This window comes from Macrobrachium nipponense, chromosome 21 (assembly GCF_015104395.2).
Source record: "Macrobrachium nipponense isolate FS-2020 chromosome 21, ASM1510439v2, whole genome shotgun sequence".
Taxonomy (NCBI): domain Eukaryota; kingdom Metazoa; phylum Arthropoda; class Malacostraca; order Decapoda; family Palaemonidae; genus Macrobrachium; species Macrobrachium nipponense.
In genome coordinates this window covers 82,438,488-82,458,696 of record NC_087212.1, presented here as the reverse complement: position 1 = coordinate 82,458,696, position 20,209 = coordinate 82,438,488, and the positions used below count along the sequence as shown (strand labels likewise).

The 20,209-nt window shown below is 35.5% G+C and overlaps 1 protein-coding gene across 1 annotated transcript in view; it reads left to right on the top strand.

Annotated features, from left to right (window-relative positions):
• LOC135197545 (uncharacterized) overlaps nt 1-13,309 on the top strand; it is a 39,679-nt gene extending 26,370 nt beyond the window's left edge. Inside the window, exon 5 of the mRNA XM_064224605.1 lies at nt 12,955-13,309. Within this exon, the coding sequence (XP_064080675.1) occupies nt 12,955-13,309 (355 nt within the window). The remainder of the gene's footprint in view (nt 1-12,954) is intronic.
• The last annotated feature ends 6,900 nt before the right edge of the window (nt 13,310-20,209 follow it).

The following is a 20,209-nucleotide window of genomic DNA, read 5'->3' as shown; positions in this document are numbered from 1 at the left end:
TGTAAATAGTACTAATGTTAAGTAAATCAAATGGTTAACTTTTGGGAAACCTCAATAATGGATTTCAAAGGTGCTGTTAGTAAAGGTGATTCCCCTCCCGTAGTTATGGCCTTTGCTTCTTTGGGAATTGATAATTCTCAGACTAATAAGATTTTCTGTTCAGACTGCTCTTCCTCCACTGCTAATGTATTGTGTCAGGGAATGGACATCGTTCCTTTGAGAGAGCATTCTTTGATTCTGGTGCGCAAAGAACGTTTATTGCAACGGAATTAGCCAATAAGGTTAGTCTATCGTCCATAGCAACAGTAGCCTTAAAGGTAAAACCATTTGCCGAGTGATGCCATGGAAGTAAATTGTAATATAGTAAGAGTTGTGGTGAGACTAGGTAAGATTCTAACTGTCATTAATGCCATTGCATTCGACAGAGTTAATTCCAGAATTTATTCTCCAGGATTAAGTAAGTCATCTGCGTTCTTGAAGAGTAAAGGCATAAAATTAGCAGATAATGGATTTAAATTCAGATGAAGTAAATGGTATAGAATTAGTCATTGGAGCTGATTACTATGGAAAATTCATTCAGACAAAAATCAAATTTTGCAAATCTGAATACAGATATTGAATAGTTCTGTTGGTGCACTAATTTTTGGACCTCTTCCTAGTTGGTCTTATGACAATGTAGAATCTAATGAGATTACTACATCAAATGTATTTGTTATTCAAGAATAGAAGTAGAGGAAATCCCTATTAATTCTTTTGTGTAAAGTTTAGAAAAATATGGGATTTTAGAAAGTGTTGGGATTTGTCAATCTGAATTAGTCCCTGAAGAAAGAGATCAGTAAATCTTTTAAGGATAAAGTAAAAAGGGTTGACAATAAATACGAAGTGTCCTTACCATTTTAAGATGAAAGTAGACCCCGCCTGTTAACTATAGAATAGCCATTGGTCAATTAAAGTTCCTTGTTACATAGATTCGAATCTGACCCCTCCTTGTATGTCATATGATAAGATTATCAAAGATTACGTTCAGTTTGGTTTTATAGAATTAATTCCTTCAGGCTCCCCTATTATAGGGCATTATTTACCCCATCATGCTGTACTGAAGGATTCAGAAACAACTCCCATTCGAATAGTTTTTAAAGCTTCTTCAAAGGCTAAAGGAGAACTTTCCTTAATTAATGATTGTTTATTAACTGGTCCCTCATTAACTACTAAACTTTTCGATGCCCTGTTGAGTTTCCGTACAAACCCAGTAGCTGTGATTTCAGATATCAGTAAAGCCCTTTTAAGGACAGGCATTTCACCTGACTGCCGTGATTATTGCAGATTTCTATGGATAACTGATCCCTCCGATTTGAAGTCTACTGTAACTTACCAGTTTTGTGTAGTTTGTTTTGGAGCTACATGCTCCCCCTTTCTCTTGCTTTGCGCACAAACCCTCTTGCATCATTTATCTTTACATAATAATCCCCTTTGCATCAGCTCTTGATGAAGAATTTCCTATGTAGATAATTTTAGTAAAACTTACAAGGAATGTGTCCGTCTTGATGGATGAAGTATCCAGTAATAAATGCGATTTCTTGAAGATCGGCCTAATATGCCTTTCTAACAAAAGAATGGGTTAGTAATGATTCAGAATTTAACAGAAACCAAATAGATGGTTATCAAAGAAAGAGTAAACGTTTTGGGTTTAGAGTGGTATCTAGCACAAGATGGTAGATGTCCATGAAGGAAGTAAATTGTGAGTTAAAAGGACCGTTTAACCAAACGAAAAGTTTTTTGTCCCAGTAGTAGCTCGGATGTTTGATCCTCTAGGATTATTGTCACCAATACAGGTGCAGAGGTAAATATTTTCTTAAATTGTTTGGGTGGAGTAAAACTAGGGTGGGGGGATGACCCTTTGCCAAAGAATCATTATGTTTCCAAAAGGTTTGGATGAAATTTGGCAAGTGTTTTAGAAATGTAAAAGAAAGTTTAAAGTTTCCATAGGTTTGTTGTACATCCTGAATGTTCCCACACTTACATGTATTTTGTGATGCCTTCTAACAGGCATATGGAAGCTGCTGCCTATGTGATTGATTTCAACGAGAACAGTGTAAGCAATTTACTGGGTCAGTAAGTGTAAAGTTGGCCACCAAACCCTAAACAGGACTATTCCTTGTCATTGGGTATGGAACTTGCTGGAAGATTAATGCAGAATGCATGATTTAAGAGAGTGAGTTCTTGCACTCTTTCTGGAGCTGACTCCATGGTTTCTATTTGTTGGGTTGAAGAACAATAATAGTAAAATTCCGCTCCCTTGTATGCAAACAGAGTCACTGAAATTAATGAAATTCAAGTTTCCTCTAATGGTATACCCCCTTCTAAGGATAATCCAGCATGATATTCTTATCCAGAGGTTCATTAATAGTAAAGAAGATTTAGCACAAAATTCCTTTATGGTGGAAATGGCCCGCTAAATGGCTTTTAACTGGTGATTATCCCCAATCCTTTAGCTACCAGGAAAACGTTTGATGTTTAATGAAATTCTTTTCAGACCCTAAGTTTTGTTCACCCTCCTCCCCAAATTAATTGACATTTGACATCCCACGTTATAGTAATTTAAGTAAGCTTAAACGTATCATGGAGGTTCAGTATTGGCTTTTTTCCTTAATAAGTGCAGTAAAGGTTCTAAAGTTTTTTTGTTAAACGAAATGAAAATAGCACTTGTCCCCTTCCTTGAAACAGAAAGCAAACCATTTTTCTACTACCAGAATGTACCTCTGGGTGATAAGAAATTCCACATGGAGTGTCCATGGATGTTAAAAGGAACTTTGTGTACTTCAGTTTGAAAACTTTTTATTTGTTGAATGAAAGAAAATCTAGTTTAGGTTCTCGGGTCGCTATGAAAAAACGCTTCCATGTTCTTATGATACTCCAGTGCCCAAATGTTATTGCATTCCCCAGAAGTTTATTTAACAGTGTTTGATAAAAAAAAAGTTAAATTGAAGATTGCATAGACATCATCACCATTGTGGTTGTCAATTTCTGTATTGGTCATTGGTGGAGAGAAACCTTTTGGGTACCTAAAGCACGGACAAGTTATCAAATCATTCTGTCCAAGTGTTGTTTTGTGTCAGAAGTTTAACCAAGAAATGGTTGTGTTTGCCCCCTCCCCCGCCGTTCCGCCCACAGAAAGAGAGAGAACATAATTTAATCCTAGTAATAATCCTCTCTAGCAAATGTGGAAGTTGGGGACATAAGTGATGGGTAGACTTAGAAGATTCATCTGGGTAAAGGTCTATAGATACCTCCTCTTCATTGGGTAAGGTTACCCGAGGCTGGTTACCCGTTCGTCTGATGGTGTGATTAGGTCTGTAGAAGGTGACGGGTGGAATAATAAACTAATACATTGAAGATCAATCACAAAGCTCGTTACTTCTGGAATTACCCTAGATGGAATTTGGATAGGTGCTGTAACTCAGGAGCCAAGAATTAGTGTGCCTCTGAATGGTACTATACCTCGGCGGTGCCAGCAGCAATCCGGCCCGTGATCAAGAGAGAAAGGATTTAATTTGTATGGACCCTGTACTCCTAAATGTATATTTCATGAATATAAATTTTGGGTGGGGTGCAGTTGTCATTACTTCTGTTATTGATTCTTCTTGGGGGGAAGGAATGTCAAAAATTATGCCATTTTTATTCCCCTTGAATAAAATTTTCCCAGTTTCTATGAAAAATACGTTGAATATATGATTTATTTTGCTCCACAGAAGTAGTTTTATTATAATTAACTATAGCAATGAGTTTGTAAAATTAAATTAGGTACATTGATATTCAAAGTAATAAACCACTTTTTTTTTGCATATTTTGTCCATCTCTATATAATTTAGATGACGTAATAATTGTACAGTGTTGTTCAAAGTTCTTCCTGTGGAGGGACTTATGTATATATTATTTTTTCTTATTGTAAGGGCCACATGCCAAGTAATTTAATGCTTGCCTTCTGGACGAAACCCCTTTTTTTTTGTGTATGTTGGGTTAACGCTTTCAAAGCACTTTATATTTTTTTTTGTTTTTAAATTGATGTTTGTTACGTAACCCTGTAATTTTGTAGAATGTGACAACTTATGTTTATGCAATATACTTCCTCCCCCGAGTTTTTTCCTTCCCAGGGTGGAAAGGTGAGCTCACATCTGATTTCTAGCATCTGACTCCCACGAAGGCAAGTAAAAGAAGATATTCTTGTAAGATCCAGCCACCATCACCTCGTGGAATCGTCGGTCGCCAATTGGCAGTAACTTCTTCATTAGGATATTCTGAAGATCCTGTTTGCCAAATTTCAAGTTTTTTTATTCTTATCGAAGTAACGTAACGTTTGTTGTTAATAATTTTTGCAGTAATGTGTTAGTTTTGCTTTGCTTCTTTCCTTTAAACGTAATTTGAATAATTTGTTATCTGTTCTTTTAAATATTAAGTTATATGTTCTTAAACCTTTAAATACGTCTTTTGGTGAACCCGTGTGGCATCACCCAAAAAGAATTTGGGTGCAGGAAATATAAGTTTGATTTGTTTATCATTAACTGCACTTTTGTTGAATAAAATGCAAGGTTTCTTGAACTTTAAGTAAGTTACTAAAAACATCCTCAGCACTGTAATCTTGGTCTCATTCCAAAGGCTAGTGGCAGGAGGGTGCTTAAGGTTGAATGGAAAATCCATACACACGAATGTGGCCCTAAAAATTTTTTTCCAGGTTTAGGGTTTCACCACCACATTTCTAAGCTTGGTCCTTCGACCCGGAAGCCATAACGATTCACAAACGATTTTTTTGGATGTTAGAAAAAAAAATAAGTTTGCCGATAATTGTTCACGTTGGTGATGGTTTGGCTTTAAAAGTCATTTGGTGGTGGGGCAGGGTAATGTATTGAATTTACTTGGCAGGTGTTTGCCAAGTAATTCGTTGTTTTATGGAACATTGATTGGTTCGTATTTAGTGATTACCTCTGTGAAGAAAATTCTTGTTGAATTTGTTCGTAGCCATTTTTTTGAACTTAGGGTTTTTTCGTGACCAGATGTGTTTTGGTGAAATGATGAATAGCCACTTGGTCAAATTATTCTAGGCATTCAGTGGATGATAATATTTCCAATCATGGGTTTAGATAATTTGCCATACATTTTTTTTATTTTTGGTTGTGCAAGTTTGGTTATTGGTCCAATTAACAAGATAATGGATTTCTAATCTTAGGGTAGGTTATTGAAAGGGGAAATTATTTCCTTACAAAGATTTGCTTGATGAGGCAGGTAGCTTCATTGGTGATACCGATACACCAAAAATCGACCCGCCTCGTAATGTAATATGAAACGTTGTCTTACTGATGGGTCTATGGACGTTTTGAAGGATAGTTTGGTCACAGAGGTGAACGATTAATTTTCACAGGATAGTGAATATTGAGAGGTTATGGTAGAAGTTATAGAGCAATTAACTAGATGGTTGTAACGGTAAATGCTATTGGCTAACTACACAGAAAAACTAATGAGCTAGATTGGACACGGGGAGATCTAAATCAACGGCCCGCTTTGGGCCTCCTTCGGCCTTTCCCACCAACCCTAATCCCTCCCTCCCTCCCCCTCAACTCCCAGCAAATTAAAGATACCTGAATTTGTTTATCGGTGGGGAGGGAAGGAAGAATGGTCTTGCATTTTGGGATATATTTAACAGTTTTAGCTTCACGATCGTAGGGGGATATTTCCCGATGTGATTAAGTTTTCTATACTCGAGAAGCTAGTTTTAAAGGGATAAACGCCGTTTAAAGCCAATAGAAGGTTTGCTTGTCACTAATGCCAATTTTATTCAGTAGCTTATTCCAGACCCCTTAAGGAGAAGTATGATAAATAAAGGAAAAATTGAAACGTAGGCTTATGGTGAAACATTAAAACACATTTAGTCCCCCTTCCCAGTCATACAATAGGAGGATTTTGGGGGAACACGTTCAAACATTGGAATATTGAGAAGATTATTTTACAAATGAGACACATTGAATTTAGACGTAAGGAGGCCATGAACCCCACATTTTCCTCTAGTATAATTATGCGAGAAATTGTCACCGTAAAACACGTAAGGTGCTAATAGCTAATAAACATAAATAGTATGGTCTCTTGATTTAAAGGCAAATTTTCCTCAGGTTTGAAATATGTTTGTGAATTAATGGAATTTTTGTTGGTTACGAAGGTGAGAATTCTAATAAGAGAAGACGAGATCAGGGCAACTATTCTAAAGTGATTCCCTCAAATGTGCAAAACGTGCAGAGAGCACAACAAGTAACAGTAAACCTAGTAATAGTAGTCCTTACAATAATTGTGTGTTTTGCTCATCGAACCATGCCTCTCACGATTGTAAGACTTTCAAATCCATTGATAGTAGAAGGGACAGAGTTAAATATTTAAAGATTGTGCTTTGCTTGCCTCAAAGGAGGTCATTTTAATCTCCGATGTAGAAATAAGCCGAATGTTAATAGATGTGATGGGCCTCATTACCCGATGATTTGTAAGAAAACAGAAAAACCCTTTTTGTTCCTTCCTGCTCCACCAAAGTTGAGTGTAAATAGTACTATGTTAGTAAATCAAATGTTAATTTTGGGAAACCTCATAATGATTCTAAAGGTGCTGTTAGTAAAGGTGATTCCCCGTAGTTTATGGCTGCTTCTTTGGGAATTGATAATTCTCAGACTAATAAGATTTCTGTTCAGACTGCTCTTCCTACTGCTAATGTAATTGTGTCAGGGAATGGACATCGTTCCTTTTGAGAGAGCATTCTTTGATTCTGGTCGCAAAGAACGTTTATTGCAACGGAATTAGCCCCAATAAGGTTAGTCCTATCGTCCATAGCCAACAGTAGCCTTAAAGGTAAACCATTTGCCAGTGATGCCATGGAAGTAAATTGTAATATAGTAAGAGTTTTTGTGAGACTAGGTAAGATTTCTAACTGTCATTAATGCCATTGCATTCGACAGAGTTAATTCCAGAATTTATTCTCCAGGATTAAGTAAGTCAGCTGCGTTCTTGAAGAGTAAAGGCATAAAAATTAGCAGATAAGATTTAAATTCAGATTGAAGTAAATGTATAGAATTAGTCATTGGAGATGATTACTATGGAAAATTCATCAGAACAGTCAAATTTGCTCTGGAATACAGATAGAATAAAAGTTCTGTTGGTGCACTAATTTTTGGACCTCTTCCTAGTTGGTCTTATGACAATGTAGAATCTAATGAGATTCACTACATCAAATGTATGTTATTCAAGAATAGAAGTAGAGGAAATCCCTATTAATTCTTGTTGTAAAGTTAGAAAATTATGGGATTTAGAAAGTGTTGGTATTTGTTCAATCTGAAATTAGTCCTGAAGAAAGAGAATCAGTTAAATCTTTTAAGGATAAAGTAAAAAGGGTTGACAATAAAATACGAAGTGTCCTTACCATTTAAGATGAAAGTAGACCGCCTGAGTAACTATAGAATAGCCCATTGGTCAATTTAAATTCCTTGTTACCATAGATTCGAATCTGACCCCTCCTTGTATGCTCATTATGATAATATTATCAAAGATTATACGTCAGTTTGGTTTTATAGAATTAATTCCTTCAGGCTCCCCTATTATAGGGCATTATTTACCCCATCATGCTGTACTGAAGGATTCAGAAACAACTCCCATTCGAATAGTTTTTAAAGCTTCTTCAAAGGCTAAAGGAGAACTTTCCTTAATTAAATGATTGTTTATTAACTGGTCCCTCATTAACTACTAAACTTTTCGATGCCTGTTGAGTTTTCCGTACAAACCCGTAGCTGTGATTTCAGATATCCAGTAAAGCCTTTAAGGACAGGCATTTCACCTGACTGCCGTGATTATTGCAGATTTTTCTATGGATAACTGATCCCTCCGATTTGAAGTCTACTGTAACTTACCAGTTTTGTGTAGTTTGTTTTGGAGCTACATGCTCCCCCTTTCTCTTGCAGCAAAACCCTCTTGCATCATTTATCTTTACATAATAATCCCCTTGCATCATCTCTGATGAAGAATTTCTATGTAGATAATTTTAGTAAAACTTACAAGGATGTGTCCGTCTTGATGGATGAGTATCCAGTAATAAATAAAGCGATTCTTGAAGACGCTAATATGCCTCTACAAGAATGGGTTTAGTAATGATTCGAATTTAACAGAACCATAGTATGTTATCAAAAGAAAGAGTAAACGTTTTGGGTTTAGAGTGGTATCTAGCACAAGATGAGATGTCACTGAAGGAAGTAAATTGTGAGTATAAAGGACCTTTAACCAAACGAAAGGTTTTATCAGTAGTAGCTCGGATGTTTGATCCTCTAGGATTATTGTCACCAATACAGGTGAGAGGTAAATATTTTCTTAAATGTTTGTGGAGTAACTACGGGTGGGATGACCCTTTGCCAGAATCATTATGTTCAAGGTTTGATGAAATTTGCAAGTGTTTTAGAAATGTAGAAAGTTTAAAGTTTCCTAGGTTTGTTGTACATCCTGAATGTTCCCACTTACATGTATTTTGTGATGCCTCTAACAAGGCATATGGAGCTGCTGCCTATGTGATTGATTTCAAGAGAAGTGTAAGCAATTTACTGTCAGTAAGCTGTAAAGTGGCACCAAACCCTAAACAGACTATTCCTTGTCATTGGGTATGGAACTTGCTGGAAGATTAATGCAGAATGATGATTTAAGAGTGAGTTCTTGCTGGCACTCTCTGGAGTGACTCCATGGTTTTCTATTTGTTGGGTGTAAGAACAATAATAGTAAAATTCCCTATGTATGAAACAGAGTCACTGAAATTAATGAATCAAGTTTCCTCTATGGTATACCCCCTCTAAGGATAATCCAGCTGATATTCTATCCAAGAGGTATTAATAGTAAAGATTTAGCACAAAACCATTCCTTATGGTGGAATGGCCTAAATGGCTTTTAAAACTGGTGATTATCCCCAATCTTTAGCTACAGAAACTGTTGGCATGTTAATGAAAATTCTTTCAGAACCTAAGTTTGTTCACCCTCCAACCCCATTATGACATCCCACGTTATGTAATTTAAGTAAGCTTAAACGTATCATGAGGTCAGTATTGCTTTTCCTTATAAGTGCAGTAAAGGTTTCTAAAGTTTTTTTTTGTTAACGAAATGAAAGCACTTGTCCCTCCTTGAACAGAAGCAACATTTTTCTACTACCAGAATGTACCTCGTGATAAAAGAATTCACATGGAGTGTCCATGGATGTTAAGAACTTGTGTACTCAGTTAAACTTATTTGTTGATGAAGAAAATCTAGTTAGGTCTCAGGGTCGCATGAAAAAACGCTTCCATGTCTTATGATACTCAGTGCCCAAGTATTGCATTCCAGAAGTTATTTAACAGTGTTGATAGTTGAACATTTGCATAGACATCATCACCATTGTGGTGTCAATTCTGTATTGGTATTGTTGAGAGAAACCTTTTGGGTACCTAAAGCACGACAAGTTATCAAATCAATTCTGTCCAAGTGTGTTTTGTGTCAGAAAGTTAACCAAGAAATGGTTGTGTTTGCCCCCTCCCCGCCGTTACCTACAGAAAGAGAGAGACATAATAATCCTAGTAATAATCTCTCTGCAAATGTGAAAGTTGGGGACATAGTGATGGTAGACTTAGAAGATCATCTGGGTAAAGGCTATAGATACCTCCTCTCATTGGTAAGGTTACCCAGCTGTTCCCGTCGTCTGATGGTGTGATTAGGTCTGTAGAAGTGAGAGTGAATAATAAACTATACATGAGATCAATCACAAAGCTCGTACTTCTGGAATTACCGAGATGGAATTTGATAGTGCTGTAACTCAGGAGCCAGATAGTGTGCCTCTGAATGGTACTAGACCTCGGCGTGCAGCAGCAATCCGCCGTGATCAAGAGAGAAAGGATTTAATTTGTATTGGATGTACTCTAAATGTATATTTGATATAAATTTTGGGTGCAGTTGTCATTACTTCTGATTATGATTCTTCTTGGGGGAGAATGTCAAAAATTGCCATTTATTCCCTTGAATAAAATTTCCCAGTTTCTATGAAAATACGTTGATATATGATTATTTTGCTCCACAGAAGTAGTTTTATTATATTAATATAGCAATGAGTTTGTATAAATTAGTACATTGATATTCAAAGTAATAAACCACTTTTTTGTTTTTTTTGCATATTTTGTCCATCTCTATATAATTAGATGACGTATAAATTACAGTGTTGTCAAACTTCTTCCTGTGGAGACTTATGTATATATTATTTTCTTATTGTAAGGGCACATGCCAGTAATTTATGCTTGCCTTCTGGACGAAAACCCCCTTTTTTTTTGTATGTTGGGTTACGATTAAAGCACTTTATATTTGTTTTTAAATTGATGTTTGTTACGTAACCCTGTAATTTTGTAGATGTGACAACTATGTTATGCAATATACTCCTCCCGAGTTTTCTTCCAGGTGGAAAGGTGAAGCTCTCTGATTCTAGCATACTGACTCCACGAAGGCAAGGTAAAAGAAGATATTCTTGTAAGATCCAGCCACAATCACCTCGGGTGATCGTCGTCGCCATTGCAGTAACTTCTTCATTAGGATATTCTGAGATCCTGTTTTGCCATTTAAGTTTTATTTCTATCGAAGTAACGTAACGTTTTTGTTAATAATTTTGCAGTAATGTGTTAGTTTTCTTGCTTCTTAACGTAATTTGAATATTGTTCTGTTCTTTAAATATTAATTATATGTATTAAACCTTTAAATGCGTCTTTGTGAACCCCTGTGGCATCACCCAAAAAGAATTGGTGCAGGAAATATAGTTGATTGTTTCTTAACTGCACTTTTGTTGAATAAAATGCAAGGTTTCTTGACTTTAAGTAAGTTACTAAACTCCTCAGCACTGTAACTTGGTCTCATTCAAAGCTAGTGCAGGAGGGCTTAAGGTTGATTGAAATCTTACCGAATGTGGCCCTAAAATTCAGTTTAGTTTCACCACATGCAACAAACAAGCTTGTAAAAATAACGAGTGAATGCCAACCAGCAGCTGTTAACGCAGACAGAAAATTTGTGCACCAGGAAGTCTTGTACTCCATTTAAACATTGCCAGGGCAGGGAGAAATCCTTTGGTGTAAAACAATCTAAGAAACAGGACTAATTTTATTTAATTATATATCCTCCGAAGACCCTATGACGGTTCTGTAGGAAACGAAAATTCCATTTTTGACAGTCATTTCATTTTGAAAGGGATTTTTCCTGTGGCAGGGTAAAGAAAGACTTCGTTTAATATGTGAAGAAAAAGGAAAATAGAGGACTTAGATTCCTTACACCGGTCTATTGCAGATAGTGATTGAGAAGAGAGGTCCCCTGTGTTGTTGTTAATCACATATAAGTATCGTTATGGTTGTTGTTGCTCTCTCAGGAAACTAGAAAGCAGTTTGCAGTAAAAATACCACGATTACATTATTTCCTTTCAAATTGTGAAAGCTATTAGAACGCATCTTTCATCTTTTCTCCCGAACCAAATGTGGTGGTTGTTTTTTTTAAAAACCTGAATGACATAATAAAAAAGAGACAGTGGCACTCATAATTCATTCAGTCTTAATGACGGGTTGGCAGCCCTGGAGTATTGTAAACACACATCCAAGTTTGAGACTCCGCTGTTATCGACGGGTTTCGAAGGATAAAGATGGATGTAACGTACCCAGGCAGAAGAAAACCGTAACTATAACGTTTCTAGATTAAATTGAAAGAGAAAAACTGTGCTAAAGGTGTAGGATTAGTGAAATTGGCCGTTTTTTTCGCCAGGAGGGTCCCTGGTGGCGCCGGCCAAAGTTACACCATACCCTCAGGCTATTTGGTGACGTCAGTGAAGTGTCATTGGTGACGCAATGAGCTTTAAAAAAAAACCAACCCGGAGACAGGACTCTGTAGGGTTGTCGTTTTCGTTCAACCCTGAAATTTGTGAAGTAAGTGAGGTCATTTTTTATTTGTTGAAAGTAAATCCTGAGGATATCACCGGATACCAGGTTTATAATGGCAATAGGGTTGTCATTAATGGTTGTGATAAGATAGCCTATAAGTCATTTTGTGATCTCTATGATCGAAAAAAAGACGTAAACATTAGTGATAAGAAATCATTTCGAATATTAAACTTCAGTAGAGCATACCATACGTGTCAATAAGGTATGCGCCATTCGAAATGGAAAATGGTTGTTGGAATACATTCTCGGAAGGTATGGGAAAGTATATGGAATTAGGCTAAACAGATTTACGCATGGGACGGAAGCGGCTTCTGAATGGAATACGAACAGCAAGAATGGAACTGAAAAGTAATATACCGTCATCAATGAATATTCATGGCTTTAATATTTTGTTTTTCTACAATGGACAAAACAAAACTTGTTACAAGTGTGGAAGAAGCGATCATATGGCAGTTAAATGCTCATATGAGAAAGAGGATAGAATAAACATATTCAGCAATGAAGATTTTTCCTGCTATGATTCCACGTGATAAAGGGAATCCTGGGGGAAAAATAAATGAAGAGGTACAGGTAGTTGGGAATAGTCAGAACAGGTTAATGTGTACGAAGACAAAAATGAAAAGGAAGATGAGAAAAATGGAAAGGTGAAATTAATGTGAATGAAGACAGCAATGTAAAGGAAGACGAGAATAATGGATTTTTCTTTTTTATAATGAAATGGATGTGAATGAAGAAGACAGTGCAAAGGAAGGCGAGAATAATGGAAATGAAATGGATATAAATATGAAGACATGAGATTGGAAATGAAATGTATGTAAATAAAAAGAAACAATTCAAAGGAAGATGAGAAAAATGGAAATAGAAAGGAAATTGAAGTGAATGACAAAGATTTAGGAAATAATCATTTCGGCGACAATAAGAACGGATAAAGGGCAAAGCCCAGATGATATAACTGGTATAATAGAAGCAGAAGTACACAAGATACGGGAGGACCAGAGGACAGTAACACCCAAATAGAATCAAGGTTGAGAGAGCGAAGTCCTTTGCATGACGAGCAGTCGTTAGATTTCCTTGATTTAAAGTTCCTTAGTAGTGAAGATAAAACTGATCATGATATCACAGTAAAGGCAGGTCCAGTTGTACATTTAGCACTACCGGAAGCGTTTTCACAAGACTTGTTTGCTGAAGGTATATCAGAGGATGCCGGGGAAGAAGCTGCCAATATTGATGACGACTCAAGTAGCAATTTAGAAGATGGTAGTGAAGTGGGAGGAGTAACTGACATCGATGATGGAAAAGACTCTGAGAAAGAAAAGTGAATGGTCTGTTAAAGTGAAGTCAGGGGGAAATTAAAATTGAGAAAGAACAAGAATAAAAAGAATATTGCGAAAAAGAGGAAAATAGTTTAGGAACTTATAGATTTACTGCTTTATTAATCCTTTATATAATTCATTATGGCATTTAATATTGCCACAATCAATATAAATGGCTTGAATGAGGAAAACAAACAAATTAAGTTTATATCAATGGCTAAATATCATAAATTGGACATTGTAATGTTGCAGGAACATAATATAAAGTGTATCAGTAAATTAAGCTATGTTAGTAAATATTATGAAATATTCATTAACTATACACGTGCTTTTGAAAGGAGGTGTAGCCATATTGATAAGTAAGCTTTGTCACCTTGTATATGTCATAAGCAAGGAATCAGATGTGGAGGGCCGTGTAATAAGTTTACGAGTTCGTATTGGTGAACAAGTGTTATTCTTGTTAAATGTGTATGCACCATCAGGTACTGGTGAGAAAAGGAGAGGGAAGATTTTTTTGATGAATTGTGTTATTATTTGAGGCATAATGTTGATGATATCATTTTTGGTGGGGACTTTAACTCTGTAACTAACGCTAGAGATGTAAGTAATGGAGATGATAAATTGATCTCTAAGAAATTTACTCTGTTATCAAAGGCAATTGGTTTGAGAGATGTTGCCAATACGAATATTTCAAAGGACCATACTTATATAAGAGGAAACTATGCTTCTCGCATTGACAGGATATATGTGACTAAACTGTATTCAAATATCAATGTATGTGAAACGATTCCTGTATCATTTTCAGATCATAATATGGTTGTAACCAGTATCAAAGTTAAATCACCGTCTATTGGAAGAGGTGTATGGAAATTAAATGTAAGTCTGTTAGCTCAGGATGAGGTGAAAGAAAAATTTAAAGTTCTATGGGTGAGTCTTAAAAAGGGAAAAGGTAATTTCAGAGATATACTAGAATGGTGGGATCATTGTAAAATTCAAATAAAACGATTCTTTATAAAGGAGTCTAAACAGATAGCATCAGAAAAATATGGTTTGATCAATCTCTTGCAACAAAGGCTTAAAGATTTATACATGAAAGCAGGGGATGATGATACAGAATTTACAATGATAACTTCAATAAAAGAGAGGGTAGAAAAACTGAAAAATGATATTTGTGAAGGGGTAAAGGTAAGAACAAAGATTAAAGACAAAATAGAAGGAGAAAGGTTATCATGTCACTTATTAAGGAAGAGAAAAAAACAAGGTAATCGGTGTATTACGTAATATATGGGGCCTGAAGGACAAGTATTGGAAAAACAGATGCCATTTTATACTATTCTACAGAATTGTATAAAGAATTATATAGGAAAGTTGATGTTGAACTTCACGTGCAGGAGAAGTTCATAGCATTATGTAACAATAGACTGGAAGAAGAGGACTGTGAAATGTTGGTTGATGATATTACAGAAAATGAGTTAAGTGCTGTAATTAAGAATTTGAATAATGGGAAAGCACCAGGTATGGACGGGTTACCGACAGAATTCTATAAGGAATTTTTACCCATAATAAAAAGATGAGCTATTAATGGTCATTAAGAAAGTACTTGAATGCAAATATTTGACTTCTTCACAAAATATAGGATCGATCAAACTCCTTAGCAAAAGGGACTAAGGGTGGCAATACCCTTAAATGACTGGTCGGCCTATTTCACTTTTAAATGTCGATTATAAAACATAATGGCGAAAATATTAGCAAACAGGTTAAAGATTGTCATGCCAAAATTAATCTCTGAAGAACAATATTGTAATGTAAAAGGAAAATCTATCATAAACTGTAATAATAACATTAGAGATATCATCCACTATGTCAATGAGAATAGATTAAGTGGAGCTGTTTTAAAACTAGATTGGGCAAAGGCCTTTAATACTGTCGATCATGACTTCTTGTTTAAAATAATGCAAAAACTGGTAATACCATGCATATTTGTCGAATGGATAAAAATCCTTTATAAGAATTGTATGAGTCGGTTATGTATTAATGGGTATTTAGGGGTAACTCCCTTTCCCATTGAAAGATCAGTAAGACAAGGATGCCCTCTCTCTGCTACTGTATGGTTTATATCAGGAGTCATTATATTTGGAAATTAAGCAAAATGAGGTATAAAGCCAATTCAACTTCCAAATAACACTAATGTATGTGTTCAAGGATATGCTGATGATTCATCCATTTTTTCTAGTTAATGATCAGTCTTTGGTGGAGGTATGTAGGTATAAATGAATTTGAAGAAGCATCGGGGGCTAAACTGAATAAAAATAAAAGTAGTATTACTGGTATAGGAAACTGGAAGGTAAAACAGACTGGCCTACACCTTGGTTGGAAACCAAGATTGAACTGAAGATCTTAGGGAGTTTTTTTGTTTTTTATTGTCAGACAGAAGTCGAGACTATGGCAAAGAAACTGGGATAGCACTGTGAGCAAGGTAGAAAGAGCAATAAATATGTTATCTGATAGATATCTTACCATTTTCAGAAAGCCATAATTATAAATTCTATGTTGCTGTTAAAAGTCTGGTATCTAGCTCATACAATACCATTAAGCAAAATATATGCTCAGAAAAAAAATAAATAGCATAATTTTTAGGTATTTGTGGAAAGGGAAATATCAACCTGTAGGTAGAGTACTTTGTTTTTGCCTATGAATGAAGGTGAATTAAACATAGTAAGTGTATACCACAAAGCTGCGGCTATTCTTGCTGCACAAGCCTTAAGGAAGCTCTGAATGGTAGGGAAATGACTATATATTACTGTAAGATAAGATTAAGCCATTTGGTAGAGACTGCTCCCTGCACAGATGTGTCATTTGTTACTCCTGCATTCTATACCAAAGCAATTGAGGGTATAAGAGCAGTGTGTAAGCATAAAATATTTCACCATTGTTAAAAGTAAACATATTTACGTTGAGCTTTTTTCCAAGGTTCCAAAGAAAACAAAAGTTAAAGCAATTACCCTCTGTTGTGTTGGGGAGAATATGGCAAAACATAAATAACAAATTAATTGGTATTCGGGTGAGAGAAGAATTTTTTGTTTCCAAATATTGTACATGAGGTATTGCCCACAAATGTAAGGCTAAAAAACTGAAACTAAGAGACAATGGAATTGTAACCTTTGTAATGAACAAGAATACACAATGCATGTATTTTATTTTTGCATTAAGATAAAAAGGTTTTTCGATTGGTTTTAGTGTGAAATTATCATAATGTGTTCTATTAATAAGAGAAATGGTTCCAACCTTTTGTACTTTGATTTTGATTACAAAACAACCAGGGACAAAAATACAGCAATTATTTTAGTGTGTATTATCTGTATGTTGTTTGGATCAGCAGAGTTAAAAAGCTAGATGAAAGAGATATGATTCATTATTTCAAAGGTAGGGCTTAATTATTGTAAATGGATGTAAAGTCCCCCCCAGTTTATGGGCAAAAGATTAATAAGTTAGTCACGGAAGACTTCTTGGAGACGGTGTTATGAGCAAAAAGGGCTTCGTTGAGAATAGCAAAAACAATGTAACTTGAATTTGTGCTTCCTATATGTAAGGGTTTCTTTCTCTTAGGGGCCGGTGAGCACTCCATAAGAGCCCTCCTCGGAGGGGGAGGCTGATAGCCATAAGATCCTCCTCTGGCGAGGGTAGGAGCAATACCCGGTCCCACACACTGATGTATTTTTTATGTTGTGGGTTAACCACATATTGTAGTCTTTTATAGAGCATACTTATACTGTGCAAAGACTATATTGTACATGAGATTACTATGTAAAAATATGTATATATATGGATGTAAAATTTAAATTTACAATAAAAAAAAGTCTTTATGACAGCTACACTATTTTTCTAACATATTTATTTTAAAATTATAACATGCTAAACAGCACAGTTTTATCATTGCAGATGGCTAGAATCCTCCGTAACACAATGTCATGAGACTATTAGATAAAGCTATGTAGTTCACTCATTGTCAGAAAATATGCCACTTTAAATATACAGAATTTGGGTCACTATTTGGTTACCTAGCAATGCTACTTATTCTAGTTTACCTCTATGTAACTGGACCATTTCAATAGTTTTCAAATACGGTTCCCATACGGTGCACCTCAAGCGGTGCACCGTAGGAATTACTTTAGGTTATTTGCAACGTCCCTTCGGCCCCTAACTACAACCTGTCATTCTTTTTATTGTACCTCTATTCGAGATCCCTTTCTGCCATCTTACTTTCCACCCTCTGAATTGTTTCATAGTGCAACTGCCAGGCTGTCCTCCTGTTACACCTTTAAAGCCTTCCTTACTCTTAGTTTCTCTGTCAGCGCTTCGCCTTTGGCCTAAATTCTATATTCAATTCCATTCCTCATCCATTTCTCGTCACCATCGCCACAACCATCTGTAACTTGGCCTCCAGAGTACTTTGGGGTTGCTATTATTTTAAGGTACACATATGCAGAAAATTTTATAATTTTCTCACATTTTTAGAAGACAAAAGAGCCATCTTGAGATCTGCAGCCTTTTTCTAGAAAAACGGAGGGAGATTTATCTTTGCCTTTGACAAGTCTTTTTTTTCTCGAATGTTTCCCTTTTTCATCGGGTCTGGGCCACTATGGGGCAGTTGCTTCCCACAGCCTCAGCCTCTGACTTACAAGACGTTGACGTGGTTTAGCAGTAATGTTGAATAACTAAGAAAATTACATGGAATGTCTGTATGAGTTCATTTAGGCTGTGCTACTGAAATAGATGGAAAGAAAATATAAGTAAAGTGAGTTGTTGGCGAGAGATTTAAGGGAAACTAACTTGGATTCTTTGGATTCTGCCTATGGCATCACTTTTTGTAAATCGCGCTTTCCTCTCTCCTTTGGACTTTCTGTTGCCAATTTGGCTTTGCTGAGGAATGTGGGAACGAATCATCCCTTATAATCATATTTTCATTGTGCATGCCTTGAAAAGACAGACAGACAGACAGACAGAGTAGTAGTTGTAGTAGTAGTAGTAGGGAAAACAATATAATGCTGACTCAATAAGACACATTGATAACATTGATCTAAGGTTATTAGTAATCAGTTTTTTCCATTTTATTGAACAAATCAATCTTACTTTAGAGAGAGAGAGAGAGAGTTTTGAGGACTGGGATGTCTCAGAGACTTATTAGTCTATCCACAAAGAGACATCATGTGCTCACTTATCTCTAGGAGCAGGTTTTACAATTCATTAACAGTATTCTAATGATTTTGTCTAGCTTTCTTTTAAACTCCTCCACACTATTGCTGTTTACAACTTCTGGTGGCAGTTTATTCCTTGTGTCGCATATCTTGTATATGAAGACGTTCCCACAATGAGACGTGTTGTATCTCTTCATTTCTACTTTCCATATATTATTTCTTGTTACTATCACCTTTTCTTATGGCTTTCAATATTTTGAATGTTTCTATTAGTTGTCCTCGCAATCGTCGTGTTTCAAAGCCATAGATGTTCAGTCTCTCTAGGTTGTCTTTAGTAACCTATTTGCCTAATGGATAGAATTAACTTTGCGGGTCTTGCTTGTACCCTTTCTAGTCTATGTATGTCCTTTCTTAGTGTTGTGACCAAAACTGTACTGCATACTGAAGACGTGGTCTAACTGCTGATGTGTAGAGCTGCAGCACCGTTTCCTTGTTTCTGTATTTGAATGGCCTCTTTAGGTATTCCAAAAACAAGTGACTGGAAGAACACAGTCCTCACTACCATACAAATTCAGTCATCATTTTCCCTTTTACTATTTTCATTGTACAATTTTACGATGACTATAAGAATACATAACAATTATAACGTAATTTCTATTTACCATTTTCATTTTCTATCAGTTATGCAAAACCTTTCGAATTGTAAAATACAGTAAAATTTAAATGAAAATACGATCATTTAGATGTGTTAGGTGCGATATATTGCTGCAATATAACTAACTGGTAACCTTGCTTAATAGTAAACATCACCGACGACAGGGCGAGAGCAGGTTACACCTGAATTTTTGCAGCTGCACCTACGGCAAGCCTAGCAAATTGTGCTTGTGGCTGCAAGATTACTTTTGTGTTGCGTGTTTTTGCAATATGCAACAAAGAAAAGAACGGTATGCATTATATGCTAAATATCAACAAGTAAGTGGTTAATACACAAGCACCAATCGATTTAGATACGAGGACAAAGTCGATCTTTATATGGGTAATACTTGAATGACAAGTATGAAAAAGAGATATACAAACATTTTGTTTATTCCAAGGCCTTACTAACTTTTCAGACCAAAAATAAACAATGGCCGAATTTTCCTGGATGATAAACTATTTCATAGACCAAATGCAACGACCATTTTTAATAAATTACCTATTCTACTGACATATGCACACATACCCCCCCCCCCCCACACACACACACACACACACACACATATATATATATATTATATATATATATAATATATATATAGATAATATATATATATATATATATATAATATATATATACATACATAACATTTCATTTGTGTTTTATGTGTATATGTATATATACACACACACACACACACACATATATATATATATATATATATATATATATATATATATATATATATATATATATATATATATATATATATATATATATGTCAATATATTCTATCTTCTCTGATGTCGAAGCATGACTAACAATAATGATGGTTACGATATTAATAACAAGAATAATGATAATAACTGTAATGAACATTAAATTGATTATCATCATTATGATTAATAATATCATCAATACTTTACACTGGCTAAATACTGGTCGTTATCCACACAGGCCTACGACCGTGTGGCAAATTTCGCGGGTATCTGAACGATACTTTACGTATCCCTG